Here is a 25005-nt window from a genome sequence, read left to right on the forward strand (position 1 = left end):
TTAAGACCGACATCTACACAAAACCAACAGATAGGAACAGCCTATTATTATATAGTAGCAATCACCCGAAACACGTCAAAAACGCATTACCCATGTCCCAGCATCTAAGGGTCAACCGTTTGGTATCTGATGAGGACACGAGGATTTTAAGACGTCAGGAGATGTGTAACAAATTCCTAGAAAGAGGATATCCACCTACGATAGCCGCCTACTCTGAACGTAAATCTATCAATCAACGCCAAGCTGGGGAGCAGATCCCGTTTGTTAATACCTATCACCCCTTCTCTCCTATGCTGAAACGCATTGTGCTACAACATTGGCCTTTATTATCGACTGCCTATCCACAGATTAAAGAATTTAAAAATCCACCTTTATTTTGCTATAAACGGTCCAACAATTTAAAGAATCACTTAGTCCGTGCTGATATTGGCTCTGGCCTACGTAAAACTCGACAAACATTCTTAAATACTCAACAACAAGGCACATTTCCATGCCTGGGATGTGCGCAATGTTCAAATGTTACAAGGAGCGCCACCTTTACTCATCCCAGAACAGGAAAAGTATTTCCGATTAGAGGGTTGTTCACATGTAATAGTACTTATGTGATCTATCTCATAAAATGCCCTTGCGGTCTCGGGTATGTTGGCGAGACAGTCCAACATATCCGAGACCGCATAAATAAACATAAGTCGGATACCCGTTGTGGACGAGTTCTTTTGCCAGTTCCCCAACATTTTATATCTATGGGCCACTCAGTATCACAATTGCGTTTCCAGGTAATTGATCATGTGGACATAATTCGTAGAGGGGGGGATAGAATTAAACGTTTACGAGAGTTGGAAGCTAGGTGGATCTTTACACTAGATACGATGGAACCCCATGGGTTGAATCGTAGGTATGAGTCAGGAATGTACTAGGAGTGATTTTGCAGTATTTATTCAATTGTGGGATGACCTGTCTAAAAAATTCCTTAATATATAAGAAAAAATTTTTTCTGTGAAGTTTATGGTGACACTCCTCGTCAACCGTTGGGTATTCATAACTTTTATTGTAAACCATTGTTTTTGCCTCTGTGACATGTTATATCAATTTCTTTCTATACTTCTTATGGAATGCTTCAGGCTATCTGGATAACTGTATGTTAGTGGTTTCGATTAACCATTTTTGACTGTGTATATTAGTTATGTCACTTGTGGGATAAGTGATACATTTTGAATAGATTTCGATTATATAGTTTTATTTATTAATATATCACTGATTACTCTATTTTCATTTTTTTCAGAATTACTGAATACATAGACCACTTAAGCACTATCACTTGCTCAGGAACTACTAGAATCACTGGAATATCACTGGAATAGCAATCCCATGTTCACACTTTTCTAATTATTAGCCGCACCGATATAGGAATTATGCCTTTTTCATATAACTATGTCTCTATGATGACTGGAGAAGGTATTACGGCTCCCTGCTAGTACGTACATCCATTATCACATGACATTTGGAGCGGGGATTTCCCTATAGGTTTCGTAACATGTCTATCATTCCAAATACGTCACTTCCTTTGTTCCTGTGACGCCCACAGGAAGTGACATTTCACTGGATTTATCCATAGGTTACGTAACGTGTCTATCATTCCAAACACGTCACTTCCTCTATTCCTGTGACGCTCACAGGAAGTGACGTCACGTGGGATATCCCGGAGCATATCATTGGATGACGAGAGCGTCACTCCAATGATGTAATTTCTCCTTCAATTAGGGCGGTACCCGGGTGATTGGCTAGTAGTTATAAACCCCTCTCACAGCCATATGTTCACAGTGAAGTCCACGGAGCGGTTCCCCACACACATATGTCCACTTTGGTAAGTACCTTTGGAGATGCAGCTGGTCAACCAGATTCCCTTAGATCTTAAATCGTATTTTCCTTTCTTTTATGCAGTAACATAATCGTGAGGGCTTTCCTCTTTTGTTCAGTATTGTCCAATTCAACCTCATTTAAGGTAGGAAAAGACCTTGTAGTGTCTTATTCTGATAGATATCAGTGACTACTCGTATAATAGTGTTTTTCTTATAATTATCCTCTTACAGATATCCAATTATAGATAATTATAGGACGATATTCTGAATATATGCTATTGAATGGTCCTATAGTCAGCTGATTTTTACATCTGTTTTCATACCGTAATGGTAGGTGATATTTTGTTTAGACAATAGTCCTTCAACAATTCCATATTATAAATTTTCCTCTTTTTAATAGATGAACTGATCGGCCTAAACACGTGGTAAGGTCATTTCCCCGTGAAACTATTAAGACGTTAGATAGAAATATTAAAAAAAACCCTTATTCAAAGAACGCTTTTTCATTATAACAGGTAAATTACCCGTAGTGAGGATATGATGTTTTATACATGATTTGTGGATTTTTTATGAGGAACACAAGTCCTTTATGCTAAAAAGTATAGACAAGGTCTTTTTTTCTACAATATCAGGTCTGTTCTGAAGCGGTGGATCCATAAAGGAGGATCTTACAAAGGAAGATCATAATTTTACCCTGCATCTCCATAGGTACATAAGGTTATCTTTGAGATTGGCTTATGCCCCTGTACTTATCTTTTTCGGTTTGTTGTCTATATACACAAAATTTCCACGTTCGTTCACAGCACTATTCTTCTCCATGGCTATAAGGGTAGTTTATTTTTTTTTTTTTTTTTTTTTTTTATTTTTATTTTTTTCTTATTAATCTTACTTTCTATTTTGTATCATTACTATCATATGACAAATTCTCTGTTTATGATAATTATATATTTTTTTCTTGTTTGTACCTTGGTTATAGATAAGTCCTTTCTGAGGAAGACCGAATTAGGTCGAAAACGTTTATTTATTTATGGACTTTTTCTCTGAATAAAAAAACTCTATTTGAACATCACTACTGCTTAAAGTCTCTTATTGGGGTTACTAAGAGTGCCGGAGTTCTTTCCTACACGCCTGCTATTTTTAGGCTGGGGAGAGTCCAATAACCATGGACCTCCCTAGTCTGAGAATATCAGACCCCAGCTGTCTGCTTTACCTTGGCTGGTGATCCAATTTTGGGGGGACCCCTACGTGTTTTTGTTTTTTTTTTAATTATTTATTTAATTTAAAATAACAGCGTGGGGTGCCCTCAGTTTTGGATTACCAGCCAAGGTGAGGCTGCCAGCTGTGGTCTGCAGGCTGCAGCCGTCTGCTTTACCCTAGCTGGCTACAAAAATAGGGGGAACCCGACGTCATTTTTTTTTTTCATTTTTTTGGCTAAATACAAAGCTAAGCACCCCTTAGCGCCACATGAAAGGCACCAAAGGGTGCAAAATTACAAAATGCAGGAGAGTGGGACATTATGTGTCTTTCTGCCATTATAATGACAGAAAAGACTGATATGAAGTGTACAAGCAAAAGAAAATCACCAGAGCGCTCTACGCTGTGAAAAGCAGTAGAAAATGGCACTGGAGTGTACATGTGACCGCCTCATGTAGGATGAAGCTATGGATCCTGGGTAAATTTATGTATTTTCCCTCCTTCAGTTTTTTTGCAGTACACAAAAAAAACGGAATTAAGAATCTCCAATAAAGGGTTAAAAAAAAACACCACACAGAGAAAAAATACTTTAATAGAAATAAATACACAGACACATTAGAGACTCCATCTTTATTACCCCCTGTCAGCCCTGCACGATCCATGGTCTTATGTCTTTCTCGTTCAACAAATGCAGCTCTGCTCCATCACTGCTGCATGGGGGAAGACGCTGCTTCCTGTGCAGCCTTCACTCCGTGAAGGCTGCACGGGAAGCAGCGTGCAGCCTTCACTCCGTGAGAGATCAGTGCTGCTAGCGGTAACAGCGGTAACGCTGACAGACGCGTTACCATAGCAACAGGGCTCCGATCATGTGATTCCCGGAGCTGCGGTTAGCGGTGACGTCACCGCTAACTGCTTTGCTATGGCAACGGTGATCTCCGTTAATGACAAGCTGTGTCAGCCGGTCCCTAACGGAACGGGGAGTCGACCGTGTGCTAGAGCATGTCGCCGGTACACGGCGATACACAAATGTGCACCGTGTACCGGAGAGTGCAATGACAGGTCCCACATGACGCGTCATAGTCATGTGACCAGTCTGTAGCCAATGAGATAATAGCCACGTGACTGGTCACATGGCTATTTTGACGTCACGATAGGTCCTGCATCACTGCTGGCAGTGCTGGTTACCGGGAGGGTTCAGCGATCATCGGATGGAATAGCGGCAGGAGACAGAGTGCAGGAGGGATCGCGGGGACCGGTAAGTGTTATGGCAATGTTTATTAACTGTATGTGTAAATTTATAATGCGTTTTTATGTGTTTGTGATTGCTTCCCATTATATCCTATTGGTTCGAGTTCGGTTCGTCGAACGTTCGCCGAACTGAACTCGAACGAGAGCTCCGTTCGACGAACCGAACTCGAGCCGAACCACGGCTGGTTCGCTCATCTCTAGTTAGAATACCTTGTACAGTATTGCTGTTTGTTTCCTTTTTCATTTTGCCTGATTTTATTTATTTATTTTTTTACAATGTATGCAATAAATGTAATTGACTCCGGCCTACCATGTTATTGTATTATGCTTTTATACCTAGATGTCTGTGCTCAGAAAGCCATTCTTTTCCCGCAGCAAATTCTGTTTTAAATTCAGCTGAAAAGGCGTTTCAATGAAAATAAACTCGTCCATTAGCTCAGCAGACTATTGATTCAGAGGCCTATTGTGACCTGTGCTACAGTAAATGAAAGCACATGAAATAATTTATGGTGCAATCAAGTAACTAGTATGTATGACCTTTTTGCAGGCACCCGGGTAGCTTTTATTTGCATTCCCTCGCTGGTATCTGTTTCCATGGTAACTTATTTTTAGCCTGCACATATGCTTTAAATTTATTGAGGTTACAATTAAAAAAAAAAAAAAAAAAAAAAAGCTGCCTTGATATTATCACCCCCTGTGTCGGGATTAAAATATTAAGGCTTTTTTTTCACATGCAGAATAGTTTATGCACTCACGATCACAACGGAAACAGATTGCTTCTGGAAAAACTGTATCCATCCATTTATAAATATATATATTTAATTTGTTCTGTGTTTATATTTCACAGAAAGCGGAAGTTTCAGTAGATTTCCAAATATAGATCATTATTAATAAAGGTTTGAAACTATCTCCATGGAAAGACTGGTGTATCACAAGTGCAAAAGGGTTGTTGCCTTGGATGATTTAAAGGGAACCTGTCAGGTGCAATATGTACCTAGAACCACGAGCAGTTCTGGGTGCATATTGCTATTCCCTGCCTAAAGGCCCCGTCACACTAAGCAACATCGCTAGCAACATCGCTGCTAACGAACAACTTTTGTGACGTTGCTAGCGATGTTGCTGTGTGTGACATCCAGCAACAACCTGGCCCCTGCTGTGAGGTCGTTGGTTGTTGCTGAATGTCCTGGGCCATTTTTTAGTTGTTGCTGTCCTGCTGTGAAGCACAGATCGCTGTGTGTGACAGCGAGACAGCAACAACTAAATGTGCAGGCAGCAGGAGCCGGCTTCTGCAGAGGCTGGTAACCAATGTAAACATCGGGTAACCAAGAAGCCCTGTCCTTGGTTACCCGATATTTACCTTTGATACCAGCCTCCCCCGCTCTCACTGTCAGTGCCGGCTCCTGCTCTGTGCACATGTAGCTAGCTGCAGGACACATCGGGTTAATTAACCTGATGTGTGCTGTAAGTAGGAGAGCAGGGAGCCAGCGCTAAGCAGTGTGCGCTGCTCCCTGCTCTGTGCACATGTAGCTGCAGAACACATCAGGTAATTAACCCCATGTGTGCTGTAGCTAGGAGAGCAAGGAGCCAGCGCTCAGTGTGCGCTGCTCCCTGCTCTCTGCACGTGTAGCTGGTCACTGGTTGCTGGTGAGCTCACCAGCAACTCGTGTAGCCACGCTCCAGCGATCCCTGCCAGGTCAGGTTGCTGGTGGGATCGCTGGAGCGTCGCAGTGTGACAGCTCACCAGCAACCTCCTAGCAACTTACCAGCGATCCCTATCGTTGTTGGGATCGCTGGTAAGTTGCTTAGTGTGACGGTACCTTTAACTGTCCCTGTATACACTAGCATAGATAAAGAGATCTTTAGAAAAAGTATTTCTAAAGATCTTGTATCATATGCTAATGAGCGAGGTCTCTAGTCTCCTGGGCGTTAGCCGTCCCTCATTAGCATGTTAGTACGCCCCTGTGGGTGCACTATCATGCTCATGAACACGCAACGTCACAGGATGATCTCATTCACCTATTATAGCGCCCTTTTATTCCATGGTGCTTTTCAAGTGAAAGGGGGTATACGTACATCAATCATTAACCATACAAAACAGACTGGTATAGGAGGAGAGAGGACCCTGCCCGCGAGGGCTCACAGTCTACAGGGAATGGGTGAGGATATAATAGGTGAGGACAGAGCTGGTTGTGCAGTGGTGTACTGGACTGATGGTTATTGTAGGTTTTAGGCTTGTTGGAAGAGATGGGTTTTCAGATTCCTCTTGAAGCTTTCCATGGTAGGGGACAGTCTGATATGCTGAGGTAAAGCGTTCCAGAGTATGGGGGAGGCACGGGAGAAATCTTGTACGTGATTGTGGGAAGAGGAGATAAGAGAGGAGTAGAGAAGGAGATCTTGTGAGAATCTGAGGTTGCGTGCAGGTATGTACCGGGAGCCTAGGTCACAGATGTAAGGAGGAGGCAGGTTGTGGATGGCTTTGTATGTCATGTTTAATGTTTTGAACTGGACTCTTTGGGCAATGGGAAGCCAGTGACGGGATTGGCAGAGTGGCGAGGCTGGGGAATAGCGAGGGGAGAGGTGGATTAAGCAGGCCGCAGAATTTAGGATAGATTGGAGGGGTGGAAGAGTGTTGGAAGGGAGGCCACAGAGCAGGAGGTTGCAGTAATCGAGGTGGGAGATGATGAGGGCATGCCCATAGGGGCGTACGAACATGCTAATGAGGTGTGACTGGCCGGGGAACTAACGCCCAGGGGCTAGTGCCCTCGCTCATTAGCATACGATAGAAGATCTTTAGAATTACTTTTTCTAAAGATCTTTTATCTATGCTAGTGTATACAGGGATGGTTAAGCAGGGATCAGCAATATGCACCCAGAACTGCTCGTGGTTCTGGGTGTATATTACACCTAACAGGTTCCCTTTTAAAGAGAACCTGAGAACTGATATATGCGGCCTTGCTGATCCACAAGCTGCACATATCAGGCACTTGTAATATGATCTGAGCCAGGTATGTTTGAAAAATACAAAACAAGAGAATATACGACCAAAATCCAGGGTATAAAGTGAAAAAAACTTTATTGGTAACAGGTGCAGGGCGGCACAAACAAGTGTGGACATAGGCAATGGACTATGTATTAACTGACTACACATTTTGGTATACTGGTTAACATAGAACCGCTATTATTACTAGCTATTAGCATCAATGGTTTGTCAATAGTCCATCATAGATCATTGCCTATGTCCACACTTGTTTGTGCCGCCCTGCACCTGTTACCAATAAAGTTTTTTTTCGTTTTTTTCACTTTATACCCTGGATTTTTGTCGTATATTCTCTTGTTTTGCATCCTAATTAAACGACTTGTCCTAGTCCCCATCCAGGTATTATGACCATCATGGTTTTCTTACTATGTTATACTTATTCCTGGTAAATCATGGAGTGGCTGTGGCTCTTTTTGTATGTTTGAAAAATACTCTAAAAGCCGCCGCGGACCCTGAAGCTTCTCCTCACCTACTGCTCTGGCCACCAGGGACTCGCTTGTCTAACTGGTCTTCAGCACAACTTGATCCACAGCAATTTTTAAAGCATGTTCTTCTCTGAAACAGTTTGAGTCTAACATACTTTACTGAGATCATACAGCGAGTGCCTGACACATTCTGCCCAATCCATGGTCAGCACATAATAGCTGTCATATTCACTTTAAAGAAATTGGTCATATTGCACGTTTTCTTTCAGTGCATTGTAAGCATTTTTTTTTTATTTTTTTTCAATTCGTTTTAATTGAATTAATTTTTTTCCCAATTTTCCTTTTACAGCTTACTTAATTTAAAATACACTGCAAGCAGCTTAATTCTATTCAATCTACTACTAGGACCCCCTTCTGATTCTACTTGTTTTCCCCAGTTAAAAAAAGATCCTGTATTCTCCTCCCGTTCTGGCGCCATTCCAGTGTTGTTGGTAACTGTGGTTTGAGGCTTACGTTACATTGTGACACCAAGAGAGCCCTGTTTCCAATGACTGTCGGCTTCTCTCTCTCCGCCTTCGGATCAAATGAGTTAATCTTCTGGAAGTGACGCTGTGGCTGCCACTCAATTTCTGTTGATTGCTCATTTGGTGTAACTTTATGCCTTCCTTTCTCGCCTTTTCATTGGGGGACACAGACAGTGAGTATTATGTCTCCAGGGGAGGCGTGACACTAGATTTGAAAAAAATGTTAGCTCCTCCCCACACAGCATATACCCCAGCTAGGCAGGAAAGAAGCTCAGATTTTTTCTAGTGTCAGCAGGGAGGCTGACATGTCTGGCCTGAGCCCCAGGCCAGCTTATTTTTATTTTTATTTTTTTTATTAGTTTGTTTCTATTTTTGATAATGGGTCAATACCAGGGTGCCTTGCCACCCTCGTTTTCCCCGCTTACGGGCAGAGGAAACCTGGCGTGCACAAGCCGTCAGTCTTCCCTCTAGCCTAAGTGGTCGGGTCTGCGTACCCCTCCAGGCTCCCTGGAAGCACCTTACACTAAGGTAGCTCCAGAGGGCTAAGCAGAGGCAAGGACCTGCTTCAGCCTTGAGCCGAAGATGCGTCCCAGAGATCCCCGCATTCCCGGACCGACACGTCTTCAGACGGAGCCAGTAGCAGGTAGGTAGACAACGAGTCCTCTGTCCCCTGCATCCAAACCGCCGCCTAAAAAGGCGCTGGTGGGGCGATGCAGGCCGTGATCCCGGGGAGCCTCATTAATTTTGCCCCCGGCGTCAGCCTGCATTCTAGCAACGCTCCCTCTCACTGCTCTGGAAGCCGCTCCCTCAGTCGCAGCAGCTTCGTTCCGATTGGCTGTCACGCTTAAGGCTGCTTTACACGCTGCGATATCGGTCCCGATATCGCTAGCGTGGGTACCCGCCCCCATCTGTTGTGCGACACGGGCAAATCGCTGCCCGTGCCGCACAACATCGCGCAGACCCGTCACACATACTTACCTGCCCGGCGACGTCGCTGTGACCGGCGAACCGCCTCCTTTCTAAGGGGGCGGTCCGTGCGGCGTCACAGCAACGTCACTGAGCGGCCGCCCAATAGAAGCGGAGGGGCAGAGATGAGTGGCCGGAACATCCCGCCCACCTCCTTGCTTCCTCATAGCGGCCGGGAGGCAGGTAAGGAGAGCTTCCTCGTTCCTGCGGCGTCACACATAGCGATGTGTGCTGCCGCAGGAGCGACGAACTACATCGTTACTGCTGCAGTAACGATAATCGAGAATGGACCCCCATGTCACCGATGAACGATTTTGCACGTTTTTGCAACGATGCAAAATCGCTCATCGGTGTCACACGCAGCAACATCGCTAATGCGGCCGGATGTGCGTCACAAATTCCGTGACCCCAACGACTCCGCATTAGCGATGTCGCAGCGTGTAAAGCCCCCTTTAGTCTCAGCCCTGGGACCAATCAGTCTCCTGGGGCCGTGTCTCCCCTCCATGCTGCCAGGAACGCTGGACGCCATTTTCCACGTGGGGAGCAGACACTGGTGAGATCGGCTCCTTGGCTCTGCACTTCTACAGCGCTATATATCGCTCTGCTCAGCGGTATATCGCTGTCTCTCTAGCGGTGTGTGCCTGCTGGCTAGCGGTGTATATCAGCTGTTAGCGGTATATACTGGCTCTGCCTGCAGGTATATGCCGACTGTTTGACAGTATATGCCATTTTGCTATCTGTATATACCGGCTCTGCATAGCAGTCACTTTATAATACTGCTAGTGGCTCCTCACTCATAGTATCAGCGGCATATCCCTATCACCTATAGGGCTGTAGGACTCTGTTACTGACATGCGTAACCGCAAGGGTGATAAAGCTTCCCAGGCGTCCTCTACGGACCTGTACTATGCTTGTACCACCTGTGGACGTTCGTTTTCTAATGGCCGAAGCTATCCACTATGCAGGGGCTGCGATGCCCCTACTACCGTGTCACAACAGACCCCGTTGCCGGACCAGGAGGCCGTGCAGGCTTTGGATTCTGCCCCGGCCACCATCCAGGCAGCACCCTCGTCTGATGACGTTATTCCTGCATGGGCTCTTCTAATGTCTAAAAGGATAGATGACCTTGCCGCTCAGATATCCCAGCCTTCCACAGGCTCCCACAGCCTCCCCCCGACTCAGCTCCCTCAGAGGAGCCCGCCTGCTTCGTCTGGTCCCTCTTCCCCAGAACGTAGAAAGGCTGTTTCCAAAAGGCGCCATTGCGACTTCTACACCTCATCCGACTCGGACGATGGTCTGTCTGACCCAGGCTCCGTGATTTTTAGTAGTCACGATTCCCAAGACTCTGACTCTGATTCAGATGTCCCTTCTGAGTCTAGGCATATAGAAGACACACTAATTTCGGCTGTCAATCACTCTTTGTCGATTTCTAATCAGCCTCCGGACCCGACTTCTCAGTCGGCAATCAAGCGGGCCAAGAAGCCTCCTAAGTCCTTTGCCCAGGATCCGGTTTTTCGTCAAATCATATCTAAACGGTGGGATCACCCTGATAGAAGGTTTAATGAAAAAAACCTTCACTTCATTCGCTTATCCATTTCCATCTGAAATGGTTAAGACCTGGTTAGTACCCCCCATTGTGGATCCGTCAGTATCCAGACTGGCTAAACACACGGTCATGTCTGTTTCAGGCAACGCGTCTCTCAAGGACTCGTCCGACCGCGCAGTTGATGCTGCGGTCAAATCTATTTTCTAGTCTTCGGGCTCCTCTCTTCGCCCCCTGTTTGCCTTGACATGGGTCGCGAGAGCTATGGGTGTGTGGAGTAGGAACCTGCGCAGGATGCTTCGCTCTTGTAATATTCCTCCGGAGGCTTTTGAGATCCTTAATTTGTTCTTTCTAGCCTCTAATTATTTTCTTCACGGCTCCCTAGATGCAGCTAGTTTGTCAGCCCTAACGGCAGCCAATGCTGTCTTTGCCCTCAGAGTCCTGTGGCTAAAGATATGGAACGCGGACAGTGCCTCCAAGAAATCCCTGTCCACACTCCCCTTCCATGGCCTTCGTCTGTTTGGAGAATCCTTGGACAAACTCATATCTGAGACGACGGGCGGTAACAGTACCATTCTACCACAAAAGCGGCCTGTATCCAGGAATTTAAAAAAAATTTCTTTGCGCAGGCAGTCCTTTCGGCCCGCTCCACAAAAACCATCAGCACAAGGATCGTCCCAACGCTCAGATCGAGGATCCGGTCCCTCAAGGGGCTCTTTCTGGCGTTCCCACTCCAAACAACCTAAACCTAAGGGACCTCGCCCTGTACAGGCCCCCTCAGCATGACGCCGGGTATCCCTCAGATCCGACTCCTGTTTTTCGGGATATCTGGCTAGACCACACTCACGATGCTTGGGTTTGAGAAATCGTCACCTCAGGTTACAAGATCGATTTCTTTTCCCTGCTGGCCAACAGGTTTCTGCGTTCTTGCCTTCCAAAGTCCAAAATGCAAAGTCAGGCCTTATTTCAGGCCATAGCCTCGTTACAGAAAGCAAACGTTATCATTCCAGTACCCCTGGAACAGCGCGGCAAAGGTTTCTATTCAAACCTTTTTGTCGGTCCCAAAAAAGATGGCTCTGTCCGCCCTATCTTGGGACCTCAAAAGGCTGAACAGATCCGTATGGATTCGGACCTTGACCAATGGAGTCATTGAGAGCAGTACTAGCCGCCATGGAACCGGGAGAACTCCTAGCTTCCATAGACATTCAAGATGCTTATTTACACATTCCCATATGTGTATCTCATCAACGGCTCCTTCGTTTTGCCGTAGGACACAGTCATTTCCAATTCAGGGCCCTCCCCTTTGGACTGGCCACTGCGCCTCGGGTCTTCACAAAGGTCATGGTGGCCGTCATGTCCATTTTGCACCCCAGAGGCGTCCTGGTCGTTCCCTATTTAGACGACCTACTTGTCAAGGGGAGCTCTCCTCAAGTTTGCTCAGAAAGCGTACAGATTTGCCTGGACACGCTGTCAAGGCTAGGGTGGCTAATCAACTTCAAAAAGTCATCCCTCATTCCTCATCAGCGCATCACCTTTTTAGGTATGCTGATAGACACGGCTCAGTCCCGGGTTTTTCTTCCAGAAGACAAGAGGTCTTCCCTGATCCGGGCCGCCCAATCCCTCCGCTCTCGCCGGTACACATCCCTTCGGAATGGGATGAGAGTGTTAGGCAAGATGGTGGCAGTCATGAAGGCCGTGTCTTTTGCCCAATTCCATCTGCGCCCTCTACAACTGGATCTTCTATCCTCCTGGGACAAGAATCCAGCTTCTCTAGACCGGTCAGTCCGCCTATCTCGAACTGCTCTCAACTCCCTCGTCTGGTGGACTCAAGCCTCATCCCTATCTCTATATCTATAAGGGAAGTCCTTCCGCCCGGTCCACTGGCAAGTAGTCACGGCAGATGCCAGCCTGATAGGCTGGGGAGCGGTGTTTCTCCGCCACACTGTTCACGGACGCTGGTCTCCTTCCGAGCGCTCCCTTCACATCAACGTTCTAGAGATCAGAGCCATATTTTTGGCCCTTCAGAACTTTCAGCCCTTGCTATTGGGCCTCCCTGTTCGGATCCAGTCAGACAATGCCACGGCTGTGGCTTACATCAACCGTCAGGGAGGAACTCGCAGCAGGGCAGCGATGAAATAAGTATCCAGGATTCTTCTTTGCGCAGAGATGGACATTCCCATTATTTCAGCTGTCCATATTCCGGGGGTAGAGAACTGGGCCGCAGACTTTCTCAGCAGGCAAGGTCTAGCGGCAGGGGAATGGTCCCTCCACGACGAAGTGTTCCATCAGATCACTCTTTGTTGGGGACTCCCAGATGTGGACCTCATGGCATCTCAGATGAACGCCAAAATACATCCCTTCATATCCCGGTCGGGAGACCCGCTAGCGCTCTGCTTTGATGCTCTAGTCTTTCCGTGGTCGCAGTTCCGCCTGCCCTACATCTTCCCTCCGTTTCCTCTCATTCCGAGAGTAATCAAGAAAATCAAAGCGGAGGGAATCCCGGTCATCCTCGTGGCCCCGGATTGGCCCAGGAGAGCCTGGTACCCAGAGCTTCTCCAACTTCTCGGCGACACTCCCTGGCGTCTCCCCGACCGCCCGGATCTTCTGTCGCAAGGTCCAATATTCCACCAGAATACAGCACAGCTGCATTTGACGGCGTGGCGCTTGAATCCTTGATTCTAGCCAAGTCAGGTCTTTCTTATGAGGTAGTTCATACCATGCTTAATGCTCGGAAGCCCTCCTCCGCCAGTATCCATCACAGGACCTGGAAGACCTATCTTTCCTGGTGTGACCATCATAATCGGTCGCCCCTTACCTTTTCAATCCCTAATGTTCTTGCCTTTCTGCAAGACAGTCTGGACTCTGGACTAGCTCTCAGTACCCTTAAAGGACAAGTTTCTGCCTTGTCAATATTTTTCCAGAAGCTGCTGCTTTCTTGTTCTCAGGTCTGTACCTTTCTTCAAGGGGTAGCGCATTTGTTCCCTCCTTATCGCCACCCCTTAGATGACTGGGATCTGAATCTGGTTCTCTGAGCTCTTCAGCTTCCTCCTTTCGAACCTCTGAGAGAAATCTCTCTTCAACGACTGTCCTGGAAAATTGCCTTTTTAGTCGCCATTACCTCTATCAGGCGAGTGTCCGAACTGGCGGCCCTTTCCTGTCGCTCACCTTACCTGATATTCCATCATGATCATGATAAGGTCGTCCTTCGGCCTTCCCCGCCTTTCTTCCGAAGGTCGTGTCTTCTTTCCACTTAAACGAGGACATTGTGTTGCCGTCTTTCTGCCCGGTCCACTCCTTTTGAAAAAGCCCTTCACACTCTAGATCTCGTCAGGGCTCTGCGGATCTACATCTCCAGAACAGCGCCGTTGCGCAAGTCCGATGCCCTCTTCGTCCTCTCACAAGGACACAAAAAGGGCAACCAGGCTTCGAAATCCACGATTTCTCGATGGATCAGGACTGCCATCTGTGAGGCATACAAAGCACGAGGTTTTGTTCCCCCTCAATCTGTGCGGGCCCACTCTGTGCGAGCAGTGGGTGCTTCCTGGGCTATTCGCCATCAGGCTTCGGCGACCCAACTTTGCAAGGCCGCTACCTGGTCCAGTGTGCACACGTTTACAAAATTCTACAGAGTGCATACGCATGCCTCCGCGGAGGCTGCTCTTGGAAGACAAGTCCTTTAGGCGGCAGTGGCCCATTTATAAGTGGCCAATGCTTGTTTTTTTTTACAGTGTTTTGATATGTGTTCACTGCAGTTGCAGTTGTTAGTCAGCTCTTAGGCTGATGTTATACACAGATAATAGTTCAGTTCCCACCCAGGGACTGCTTTGGGACGTCCCAATGTCTGTATCCCCCAATGAAAAGGGGAGAAAGGAAATGACATTTTTGTGTACTCACCATAAAATGTCTTCCTTGGAGCCTTTCATTGGGGACACAGCTCCCACACTTGTGGTTTTCGTTGTCCTTCTCCTACTGCTTTACACCAAACTGAGCTAGTTTCCTGCCTAGCTAGGGTATATGCTGTGGGGGGAGGAGCTAACATTTTTTTCAAATCTAGTGTCACGCCTCCCCTGGAGACATCATAATACCCACTGTCTGTGTCCCCCAATGAAAGGCTCTAAGGAAGACATTTTACGGTGAGTACACAAAAATGTCATTTTTAGAGATCACTTCATCTACAACTTGCTTAACTGTCCACAATAACAGTAATTTTGACTAGGGGTACCCAAAATTTAACATGTCATGGTGTATATAATACTGATCACAAAAAGTGAGGGATATTTTTTATTTTCTGATGAAATTTCCGGATGATCCTAAAATTTACTCTAACCTTTTCAGATGAACTTAAAGGGAACCTGTCACCAGATTTGGAGACTATAAGCTGAGGCCATCACTGGTAGGCTCTTGTATACAGCATTCCAGAATACTGTATGTAGGTGCCCAGGCCGCTCTGTAGAACATAAAAAAAACAAAACAAAACTTTTCTAATACTCTGCTCAGGGCAGATCAAAGTATTGTAGTCTGGATGTGCGGGTGGTCTTTATCCTTAATCCGATTGCGAGGCTTCAAGCAGCATGTTCTCATACAGAAGTGGCCAATTAGCTTAGAGTGTCACCAGCAGGTTGAAACGAAGATACAGAGAGACTGGAAGGCACAGAAAGGCAGAGAAGTGGACGTCCTTTGGCCACAACCCACGCTGATGGCCACTTCATTGTGAACAATCCCCTTCGGAACCAGATGATAAATACCACACAACTCCAGGCACATTTAAGGGAGATGAAAGGCACCCAAGTGTCACGTCGGACCATTCAAAACCGTTTACATTAGCGAGGTCTGTGTGCTAGACGACTCGCAAGGGTACCTGACCACACCACCAGGCACAGGTGTCATCTACGCTGAATAAGGCACTAGTGGGCCTAAGTACAGTTCACTGATAGTCGATTAACGCTGAGCAGAATAGATGGCCGCCAACAATGTTGAACAGCTCAAGGAGAGCGCTATGCATCAGCCACTCTTGTCACCAGACAAGCCTTTCGTGGTGTTAGTGGGGGGCAGGTGTGTCTAGTCAATACTGAGTTGCCATACATTTTGTGAATTGTATAGTGATATGCCCCTACTACTTGAGTAACATAATTATTCACTAAGTGGGCCTCTGCATGAACAACACAAGCCTAATTTCATCTTCATAGACGACAATGTTTTGGCTCATCGTAGTCGCATCATTTAGGGAATGGCTGCTGGTAACTGGAGTACCTTATATGGAGTGTCCTGCACTTTCTCCAGACCTGAATCCCATAGAAAAAAGCTATGAGATAAGCTGAGTTACTGTGCAGAGACTTGTAACTCTGTACCCCAGAACCTCAATGAACTGAGGGCCACTCTTCAAGAAGAGTGGTATGCCATGCCTCAGCAACATTAACTCCAGTTGTGAACAGCATGAGATGACCTTTTCAAGCTGTAATAGATGACCTTTTCAAGCTGTAATGCTTGAGGGGCTTGAGGCTCACCACTGTTGGCTTTTGTTTCAATAAATTGTTTGAGATGAGGAAATCACCATTGCATGATTCTACTTAAATGCACTACTGTCATGATAAAGTAGCATGAACTTATTACGTTTTCCATAAATTATGTTATATGAGTGCTGTTGCTTTTTAGCCGCTTGGTGAATGAGCTGTATGGCTGCACCCTTTATCATATTTGTAATTGACTCTCTTAAAATGTTGCTCTTCACTCTACTGTGAATCGAGCCTTTAGCTGATACACCGCATTCCCATTCTGCAGTTATACTTGAGCCCTATTGATCATCTTGACACTTGAGGAGATATCTCCATCTTTATGCAATATATAGTTAGAATCAATATTTTTTATCTAAATGTTGTCCTCTTGTGCAAATTTTAGTATTTAGATCTGTCTTGTGCTTGTGTTTTGCAGTTGCCTCAGTAGTATTATTCACCATATCACCAGGGCCTCACTGTGTACCACTTACTGAAGTTATTGGACCGATATGGTTAATGTTGTTACTTGGAACAGTTCATTGTCAAATCGTATCAACGCGAACGGTCAAATCGCCTCCAGTCATAGGTGGAAAACGAAGAAGGTAAAGGGCGATAATGAACAATGCATTCTTAATGTGTGCTTTCTTCAAGCATGAACGGTTGATTTTATGACTAATGAACTTTAGTGTGGCAACTGTCCTTTTAACCCTTTGGATGCTATATGAATGGAAGCATCAGTGGATGAAAACTTGCAGTAAAGCTTCTGAAAATGTAAATGCAGTGCCAATGACAGAAATATTTTTATAATCGGCTGAATAGCCAAACGTCACTAGGACAAGGTATTCAAAGGGTTAAATATGGGTTCATGGTTTCTTTTTCCCAAATAAGTGTGTTGAAATTTTTATTATTATTATTATTATTATTATTATTATTATTATTATTATTATACTAATTGACTAGAAATGCAAAGGAAAAATGATTTATTGATATAGGTATGGAGATGTAATATGGAGTATCCTTTTTATTGTGTAGGCTGCAATAGTGAATTGTGTGCCAAACGTAAATGGAATAAAGTTGTCTTAATAAATTAATTCTGGATATGTGTGTTAGGTTTGTGGAGATCTAATGGCTGGCACCTGCATCGATCGGCAGAATGGGGCCCTTGTCGCAATGTAGCATCAGTGCGCTTGGCTTTCTCTGGCAGCAATCTAGTTAATGAATGGCGCAGCAGTCAAGCATGTGGCACTGCCACTTAAGTCTTATGGGGGCAACAGTCTACCAAACGATGCAGGTGCCATCAGTTGGACCTCCCACTGATCTATAACTTTAACTCCTTTAATAATGAGGACTTTACTATAGATTATTGCAACATTTCACATTGTAAATTAATACATACTGTCCCCTGTAACATACACTTGTGGAGGAATTTTGACACTTGAGACACAACACAGTGGCCTTCAGAGGGATTAGAACTAGACTGGTTACATCCTTCGGGTAAAATTCTGCATTCATTTCATTCAAGTGCATTCTTCTTTGTGGAAGGAGGGTGTTCCTGCACAGTGTAGACCTGGGCAGTGAATATATTGGGTATTCAGCGAAGACCCTGAAATTGTCCAATATCTCATCCACCTGGGAGGAGCCAAAGTGTAACCCTACTGGCATCTGAATAACTTCCGTATCCGAAGATCCTTTCCATTACACGCAATGGCGCCTCTCTATTCCTGGCTTTAGGATTTCACATTCATTTGTAATCCTTGTGATTGGGCTGTTCTTATGTATCATATACTGATTTACTGTCATTATTAATGACCTAATTAGTAGTATGATGGGGATTAGTTTTCCTCACATGTCTCCATTTATTTTACTAATGTGTATATGTAATGCTCACTTGGCACAGATCAAAGCTGGTTATATGATCAGTATGTTTTTGTGTCATGGGAGGAAACCAAGACACTTCTAATTATACAATTACAACCTTCTCATGCCTTGCAATAGCATAAAACTGGTTTCCTCCAAGCAGGGTATTTCTGAGGTTTCCTTTTGGCATATAACACTGACCTAAAATATGCTTCCTGCACTTTAATCAGGCATTCATGTGATTTGGACACCATGTCCACTAAGTACCGCCACAAGGAAAGCACTAAGCTTTCTGTAAAATGGGATTTGAGAAATGTTAATGGATACGGAGACATTTTGGGCAATTTTTGTTTTTTACTTCAATGCATCATTTTTGGAAGTGGGCTCATAAAAAATGTGTGCACTGTTTGCCCTCTACAGTCTTTACTTTGCACTGTCTTGTGCTCAGAATCTGTCACTTTGGCCCCATGCATCATTGCTTTTGCATCTGTTTGTTTTTTGTTTTTTTCTTGCATCTTTTTTTATGTTTTCACCCAATTTTTTTTTTATTCTATTTTGTACTTTTTTTTTTTTGTCTATTTTATATGTGCTCACCTGTTTTCTTCCACTTTGTGGGTGTAGCTTAGAGATTTCAGATGTTTTTCCGATTCATCAATTGCAACTTTTCAAACCAGCCACAATATTTGACACAATTTCACTCCAGGCCCCCCGGTATATTTTGAGTGTGGCCAAAATTTGAAGCAAGTTTTGCGACTTTTGGCACCAAATCAATTCAAGATGGGGGAAACGCCCATTGTTTTTACTTTGTGCCAAATTTATGAATAATGTGTGCCATTTTGATAAATTTGGCACCAAAAACACCAGCTAATACCATTCGTCATGCTTGGAAAGGGACTGTAAAAACAAAGGAAATGATGAATCTGGCCTTTTATCTTCCTTCTTTTGAGCATCTCTCAGCTTATTTCTGACCATATCATTTCTGCATACGTTGAGTGTTTGGGAAGTTTTGTTTGCCTCCATATTTGTAAGGCCACGTGCACATGTTAAGTATTTCAGGAGTTTTTTTTACCTCCGTTTTTGTAGCCAAAACCAGTGGAACAATCAGAGGAAAACTATAATAGACCCACAGACACCACTTCTACAGTATTCATCCACTCGTGTCTTTGACTTACAAATACTGAGGTAAAAAACTCAGCAAATGTTCAATATATTCACGTGACCTTTCAAATACTGAGGTAAAAATCTCACCAAATACTCAGTATATGCACATGGTCTTACAAATACTGAAGTAAAAAACTCTCACCATATTCTCAACGTGTGCACGTGGCGTAACAGACTAAATGAGTTTTGTGGTCAAAATCGGTTGAGAGGATTTATGAAGAATGAAAATTAGTTATAAACTTTCCAGTCAGAATGACTCCGTAGCTCATTCTGCTTACAGCAATAGACAGTGCGACAAAGTGGCTATAGAAAGCAAATGGTGCAAAATGTTTTAAGGAAACCCTTTTTCTACAATGATTTTTAACTAAAAAAAATCATGCTTTTAAGTAAAAAGAAAATGCCATATTCTGTAAAGGGGTTTTTCCATTTTATTTTTTTTTTTAACTAATGTGTTGGGGACATGATTTTGTGGCACTTGCTAATATATACTGTGGGTATTTCTGAATCTTATCCCGCACTTGCTAAGGCCGCTTTACACGCAACGACGTATCTAACGATATGTCGTCGGGGTCACGGAATTCGTGACGCACATCCGGCCTTGTTAGCGACGTCGTTGCGTGTGACACCTACGAGCGACCGCTAACTATCCGAAATACTCACCAAATCCCTGATCGTTGACACAACGTTCTTTTTCAAAATATCGTTGCTCGTGCTGGACGCAGGTTGTTCGTCGTTCCTGAGGCAGCACACATCGCTACGTGTGACACTCCAGGAACGACGAACAATAGCGTTCCTGCGTCCTCCGGCAACGAGGTGGGAGTGATGTAAATGCGGCTGCTCTCCGCCCCTCCGCTTCTATTGGTAGCCCGCTGATTGACATTGCTGTGACATCGCACGAACTGCCTCCTTAAAAAAGAGGTTGTTTGCCAGCCACAGCGACGTTGCTAGGAAGGTAAGTCCGTTTGACGTATCCTAGCAATATTGTTCGCCACGGGCAGCGATTTGCCCGTGACGCACAAACGACGGGGGCGGGTGCGATCGCTAGCAACATCACTTGCGATGTCGCAGCGTGTAAAGCAGCCTTAAGTGTTGACTTTCTCACAGATTGCACAGCTCTCCTGCCCACATGCTTCTGGTGGTAGGTCCAGCCACATGCTGCTACCATATCCATCAATGTGATCCAATGAAAATAACGCTTTCACATGCCCCATATTATTTGATTGGAGTCTGATGAACAGATCTGGCCACACGCTCCTCCATCGGCAGCCATGTTGTGGACAAATGTGCTATACTAACCAGTGCACAGGGCGTTTATGTAATGCGTCTTTGTAAGTGCCACAAAATCCGTTCCCAAACACATTTGTCAAAATATACAGTGCCTTGCAAAAGTATTCGGCCCCTTTTTGATTTTTTTTTTCAACCTTTTCCCACATTTCAGGCTTCAAACATAGAGATAAAAAATGTAATGTTATGGTGAAGAATCAACAACAAGTGGGACGCAATTGTGAAGTTGAACGAAATTTATTGCTTATTTTTAAACTTTCGTAAAAAACAATAAACTGAAAATTGGGGCGTGCAATATTATTCGGCCCCTTTACTTTCAGTGCAGCAAACTCACTCCAGAAGTTAATTGAGGATCTCTGAATGATCCAATGTTGTCCTAAATGACTGATGATAAATATAAGCCACCTGTGTGTAATTGTGTAATCTATTCTCCGTGCTGCTCTGTGATAGTCTGTGTTCTGTTTAAAGCACAGAGAGCATCATGAAGACCAAGGAACACAACAGGCAGGTCCGTGATACTGTTGTGGAGAAGTTTAAAGCCGGATTTGGTTACAAAAAGATTTCAACAACTTTTAAAGGGAACCTGTCAGCAGAAATTTCGCCCAAAACCTAAAAGATTCCCCCCTCTGCAGCTCCTGGGCTGCATTCTAGAAAGGTCCCTGTTGTTATTGTGGCCCAGGTGAGACCAAAATAAAGACTTTATGAAGTGGTACCTTTTTGTATTCAGATACTGTAAATATGACACAGGGGCGGTCTTTCTGGCGTCCGTTATTCTGCCTCCTGGTCCTGTATGCCGCCCCCCATCGCTCCTTTCCATAGCTGATGCACCGCCCACTGCTCCAGCCATCCCCGCGCATGCCCAGTGCCAGTCTCACGGGACTGAGCAGTGTGACCGCTGGTGACGTGTGCGCAGGCAAGTGATTATGGGCGGGGCTGTGATTGTTATCAGCAAGTACCCGCCCATAATCTCGTGAGCGCGCAAACCTCTCCAGCGGTCACACTGTGCTCAGGGTAGTGCTAGACTGTATGGGCTGCTTCCAGGGATGACGTCCCTTTTGTCACGTGATGGGGGCGTGTTCAAAATACTATCACGTGACAAAAGGAACGTCATCCCTGGAAGCAGCCCATACAGTCTAGCATCTACCCTGCGCACAGTGTGACCGCTGGTGAGGTTTGCGCGCTCATGAGATTATGGGCGGGTACTTGCTGATAACAATCACAGCCCCGCCCATAATCACTTGCCTGTGCACGCGTCACCAGCGGTCACACTGCTCAGTCCCGTGAGACTGGCACTGGGCATTCGCGGGGATGGCTGGAGCAGTGGGCGGTGCATCAGCTATGGAAAGGAGCGATGGGGGGCGGCATACTGGACCAGGAGGCAGAATAACAGACGCCAGAAAGCCCGCCCCCGTGTCACATTTACAGTATCTGAATACAAAAAGGTACCACTTTATAAAGTCTTTATTTTAGTGTCACATGGGGCACAATAATAACAGAGACCTTTCTAGAATGCAGCACAGGAGCTGCAGAGGGGGAATCTTTTAGGTTTTGGGCGAAATTTCTGCTGACAGGTTCCCTTTAAACATCCCAAGAAGCACTGTGCAAGCGATCATATTGAAATGGAAGGAGTATCCTACCACTGCAAATCTACCAAGACCCGGACGTCCATCCAAACTTTCATCTCAAACAAGGAGAAGATTGATCAGAGATTCAGCCAAGAGGCCCATGATCACTCTGGATGAACTGCAGAGATCTACATCTGAGGTGGGAGAGTCTGTCCATAGGGCAAAAATCAGTCATACACTGCACAAATCTGGCCTTTATGGAAGAGTGGCAAGGAGAAAGCCATTTCTCAAAGATATCCATAAAAAGTGTCATTTAAAGTTTGCCACAAGCCACCTGGGAGACACACACCAAAGATGTGGAAGAAGGTGCCCCTGCTTAGATGTAACCAAAATCAAACTTTTTGGGCACAATGCCAAATGATATGTTTGGCGTAAAAGCAACAAAGCTCATCACCCTCAACACACCATCCGCACTGTCAAACATGGTGGTGGCAGCATCATGGTTTGGGCCTGCTTTTCTTCAGCAGGACAGGGAAGATTGCTAAAATTGATGGGAAGATAGTGTGAGCCAAATACAGGACCATTCTTGAAGAAAACCTGTTGGAGTCTGCAAAAGACCTGAGACTGGGATGGAGATTTGTCTTTCAACAAGACAATGATCCCAAACTAAAAGGAAAATCTACAATGGAATAGTTCACAAATAAACATATTCAGGTGTTAGAATGGCCAAGTCAAAGTTTAGACCTGAATCAATCGAGAATCTGTGGAAAGAGCTGAAAATTGCTGTTCACAAACGCTCTCCATCCAACCTCACTCAGCTCGAGCTGTTTGCAAATGAAGAATGGGCAAGAATTTCAGTCTAAAATAAGCAATAAATTTCGTTCAACTTCACAATTGTGTCCTACTTGTTGATTCTTCACCATAACATTTACATTTTTTATCTTTATGTTTGAAGCCTGAAATGTGGGAAAAGGTTGAAAATTCAAGGGGGCCGAATACTTTCGCTAGGCACTGTATATAAAATGTACAATCCCTTTAATGTGTATTAAAAACTGTTGAAAGCCCTGGGGGGCGTGGCCAGCAGGCAGCATGAGCGGTCGCATCTGAGAGCAGCTCCGCAGTCCAACGCTGATAAATATGATTAATCCTGCCGAAATTGGTGCCTAAATACACCTCCGGATTACCTGTGGTGCGGTGAGCATTCTGATCGGTACCATGAGCAGAGGTCGCAGTGCAGCGGCGGCTGAAAAGCTGAAGACGTTTGCCCGGGACTCCCAGCAAGATGGCACCGGCAAGCAGGCAGAGCGGGAATCCAGTGAGGCGGAGGAGGAGGAGAGCATGGAGGCCGGATCCAGGGAATCGCAGGAGCTAACCTTGCAGCAAGTTACTTCGCAATTACTTGCGGCGATCCAGGATTCAAAGGTGTCGCTGACGGGCAAAATCGAGGAGGTTAAGATCGATGTGGGTCTCCTCCGGCTGGACCTGCAAAATCTGAGAGAGCAGGTAAAGGAGACGGAGCAGCGGATCTCCACGCTGGAAGACGACGCAAGAGCGACGCCGGGCAGATTGTCCTCTTTGGAAAGCGCGGAAAACTGGGCGCAAAGGGCTGACGATCTGGAAAACCGCCTGCGTCGCAATAATTTAAGAATTCTGGGGATGCCGGAGAGGGCAGAAGGGAGCGACCCATGTAAGTTCATGGGAACATGGCTCTCTGAAACTTTCCCTGATGCGACGCTGTCAGCGGCATTCGCTATAGAAAGAGCCCACCGGGTGCCGGCCAGACCTCCTCCCCCGGGAGCGCAGCCTAGACCTCTCCTGGCCCGACTGTTGAGCAGCAGGGATAGAGATGCGATCCTTGGTGCGGCGCGACGCAAAGGCCCGATCCTACACAATAATGCTCCCATACTGATCTTCCCTGACTTCTCTGCGTCTCTCCAGAAAACGAGGGCATCCTTCATTCAGGTGAAAAAACGTCTTAGAGATCACCAAATTGCTTACTCCATGATCTTCCCAGCTCGTCTCAGAGTGGTCCATCGAGAGCGATCCTTGTTCTTTACTTCTCCTGCGGAGGCGGATGACTGGATCAGCACGCTGAAGAGGAAGCGCTGATGCGTTACAGCCATGGGCGATGCCGGGAGGGTCGCTGTTGTGATGGCGTCGCGGTTCTGATTCGCTTATTTCATCTCCTTGGGAGTAAGGTCGGTGATACGATTCTTCTTCCTGGGACGTCTGAAATCGCTGTTGCGATCGTTTTAGGATCACCCTATGCAGATAATCGGCGTCCCTTGATATTGAAGGCGCGAAATATTTTTGTTTCCTTCATCCCTCCTGCCATACGAGTGGAGCAGTGCTCGGGATCGCAGTTGCGCCCGCGTCCTGCTCTTTTGGTTCCAGTTTGTTGAGAAGTTGACGATCCTATCAGGATGCGCTGGTGCGCTTGCGACCCCCGGAAGCATGTGAGCTACTGGATGCGTTTATTATTGGCCTTCCATTGTGCCGGTCTCCAGGTTGGCACCCCTCGAGGCTGGGTAGCTGGAGGTCGGGCCTCTGAGTGTGACGGGACCTGGGTTCACTGCGATCATTACTAAGCCCAGTTTGAGCTCTGGAATACTCGTCGTTGGTGGGACCGGATTGAGCTGACATCAGGCGGGACATGTGCCAGACCGCTGCTGCGGTACCATGATCACCTTCATGCGATCTTGTATTATCCTGCATCTTGCGATCCAAAATGGGACTTCACTCTGGGTTCGCAGTATTTGGCAACGCACTTAAGTTCAGGATGTTGAATTTTGTCTTTAGAGCTATATTAAGGTTTTTTTAAGGTCACCATACATGATGATAACTTATAAT

General features: G+C 45.6%; 1 protein-coding gene across 4 annotated transcripts in view; it reads left to right on the top strand.

Annotated features, from left to right (window-relative positions):
- Nucleotides 1-25005, top strand: part of PHTF2 (putative homeodomain transcription factor 2) — a 194161-nt gene that overhangs the window by 124431 nt on the left and 44725 nt on the right. For all 4 annotated transcript variants that reach the window (XM_075345200.1, XM_075345198.1, XM_075345201.1 and 1 more), the window contains exon 6: nucleotides 16725-16890. In XM_075345200.1, the coding sequence (XP_075201315.1) occupies nucleotides 16725-16890 (166 nt within the window). The remainder of the gene's footprint in view (nucleotides 1-16724; nucleotides 16891-25005) is intronic.

Source organism: Anomaloglossus baeobatrachus, chromosome 4, assembly GCF_048569485.1.
Source record: "Anomaloglossus baeobatrachus isolate aAnoBae1 chromosome 4, aAnoBae1.hap1, whole genome shotgun sequence".
In the NCBI taxonomy this organism is placed as follows: domain Eukaryota; kingdom Metazoa; phylum Chordata; class Amphibia; order Anura; family Aromobatidae; genus Anomaloglossus; species Anomaloglossus baeobatrachus.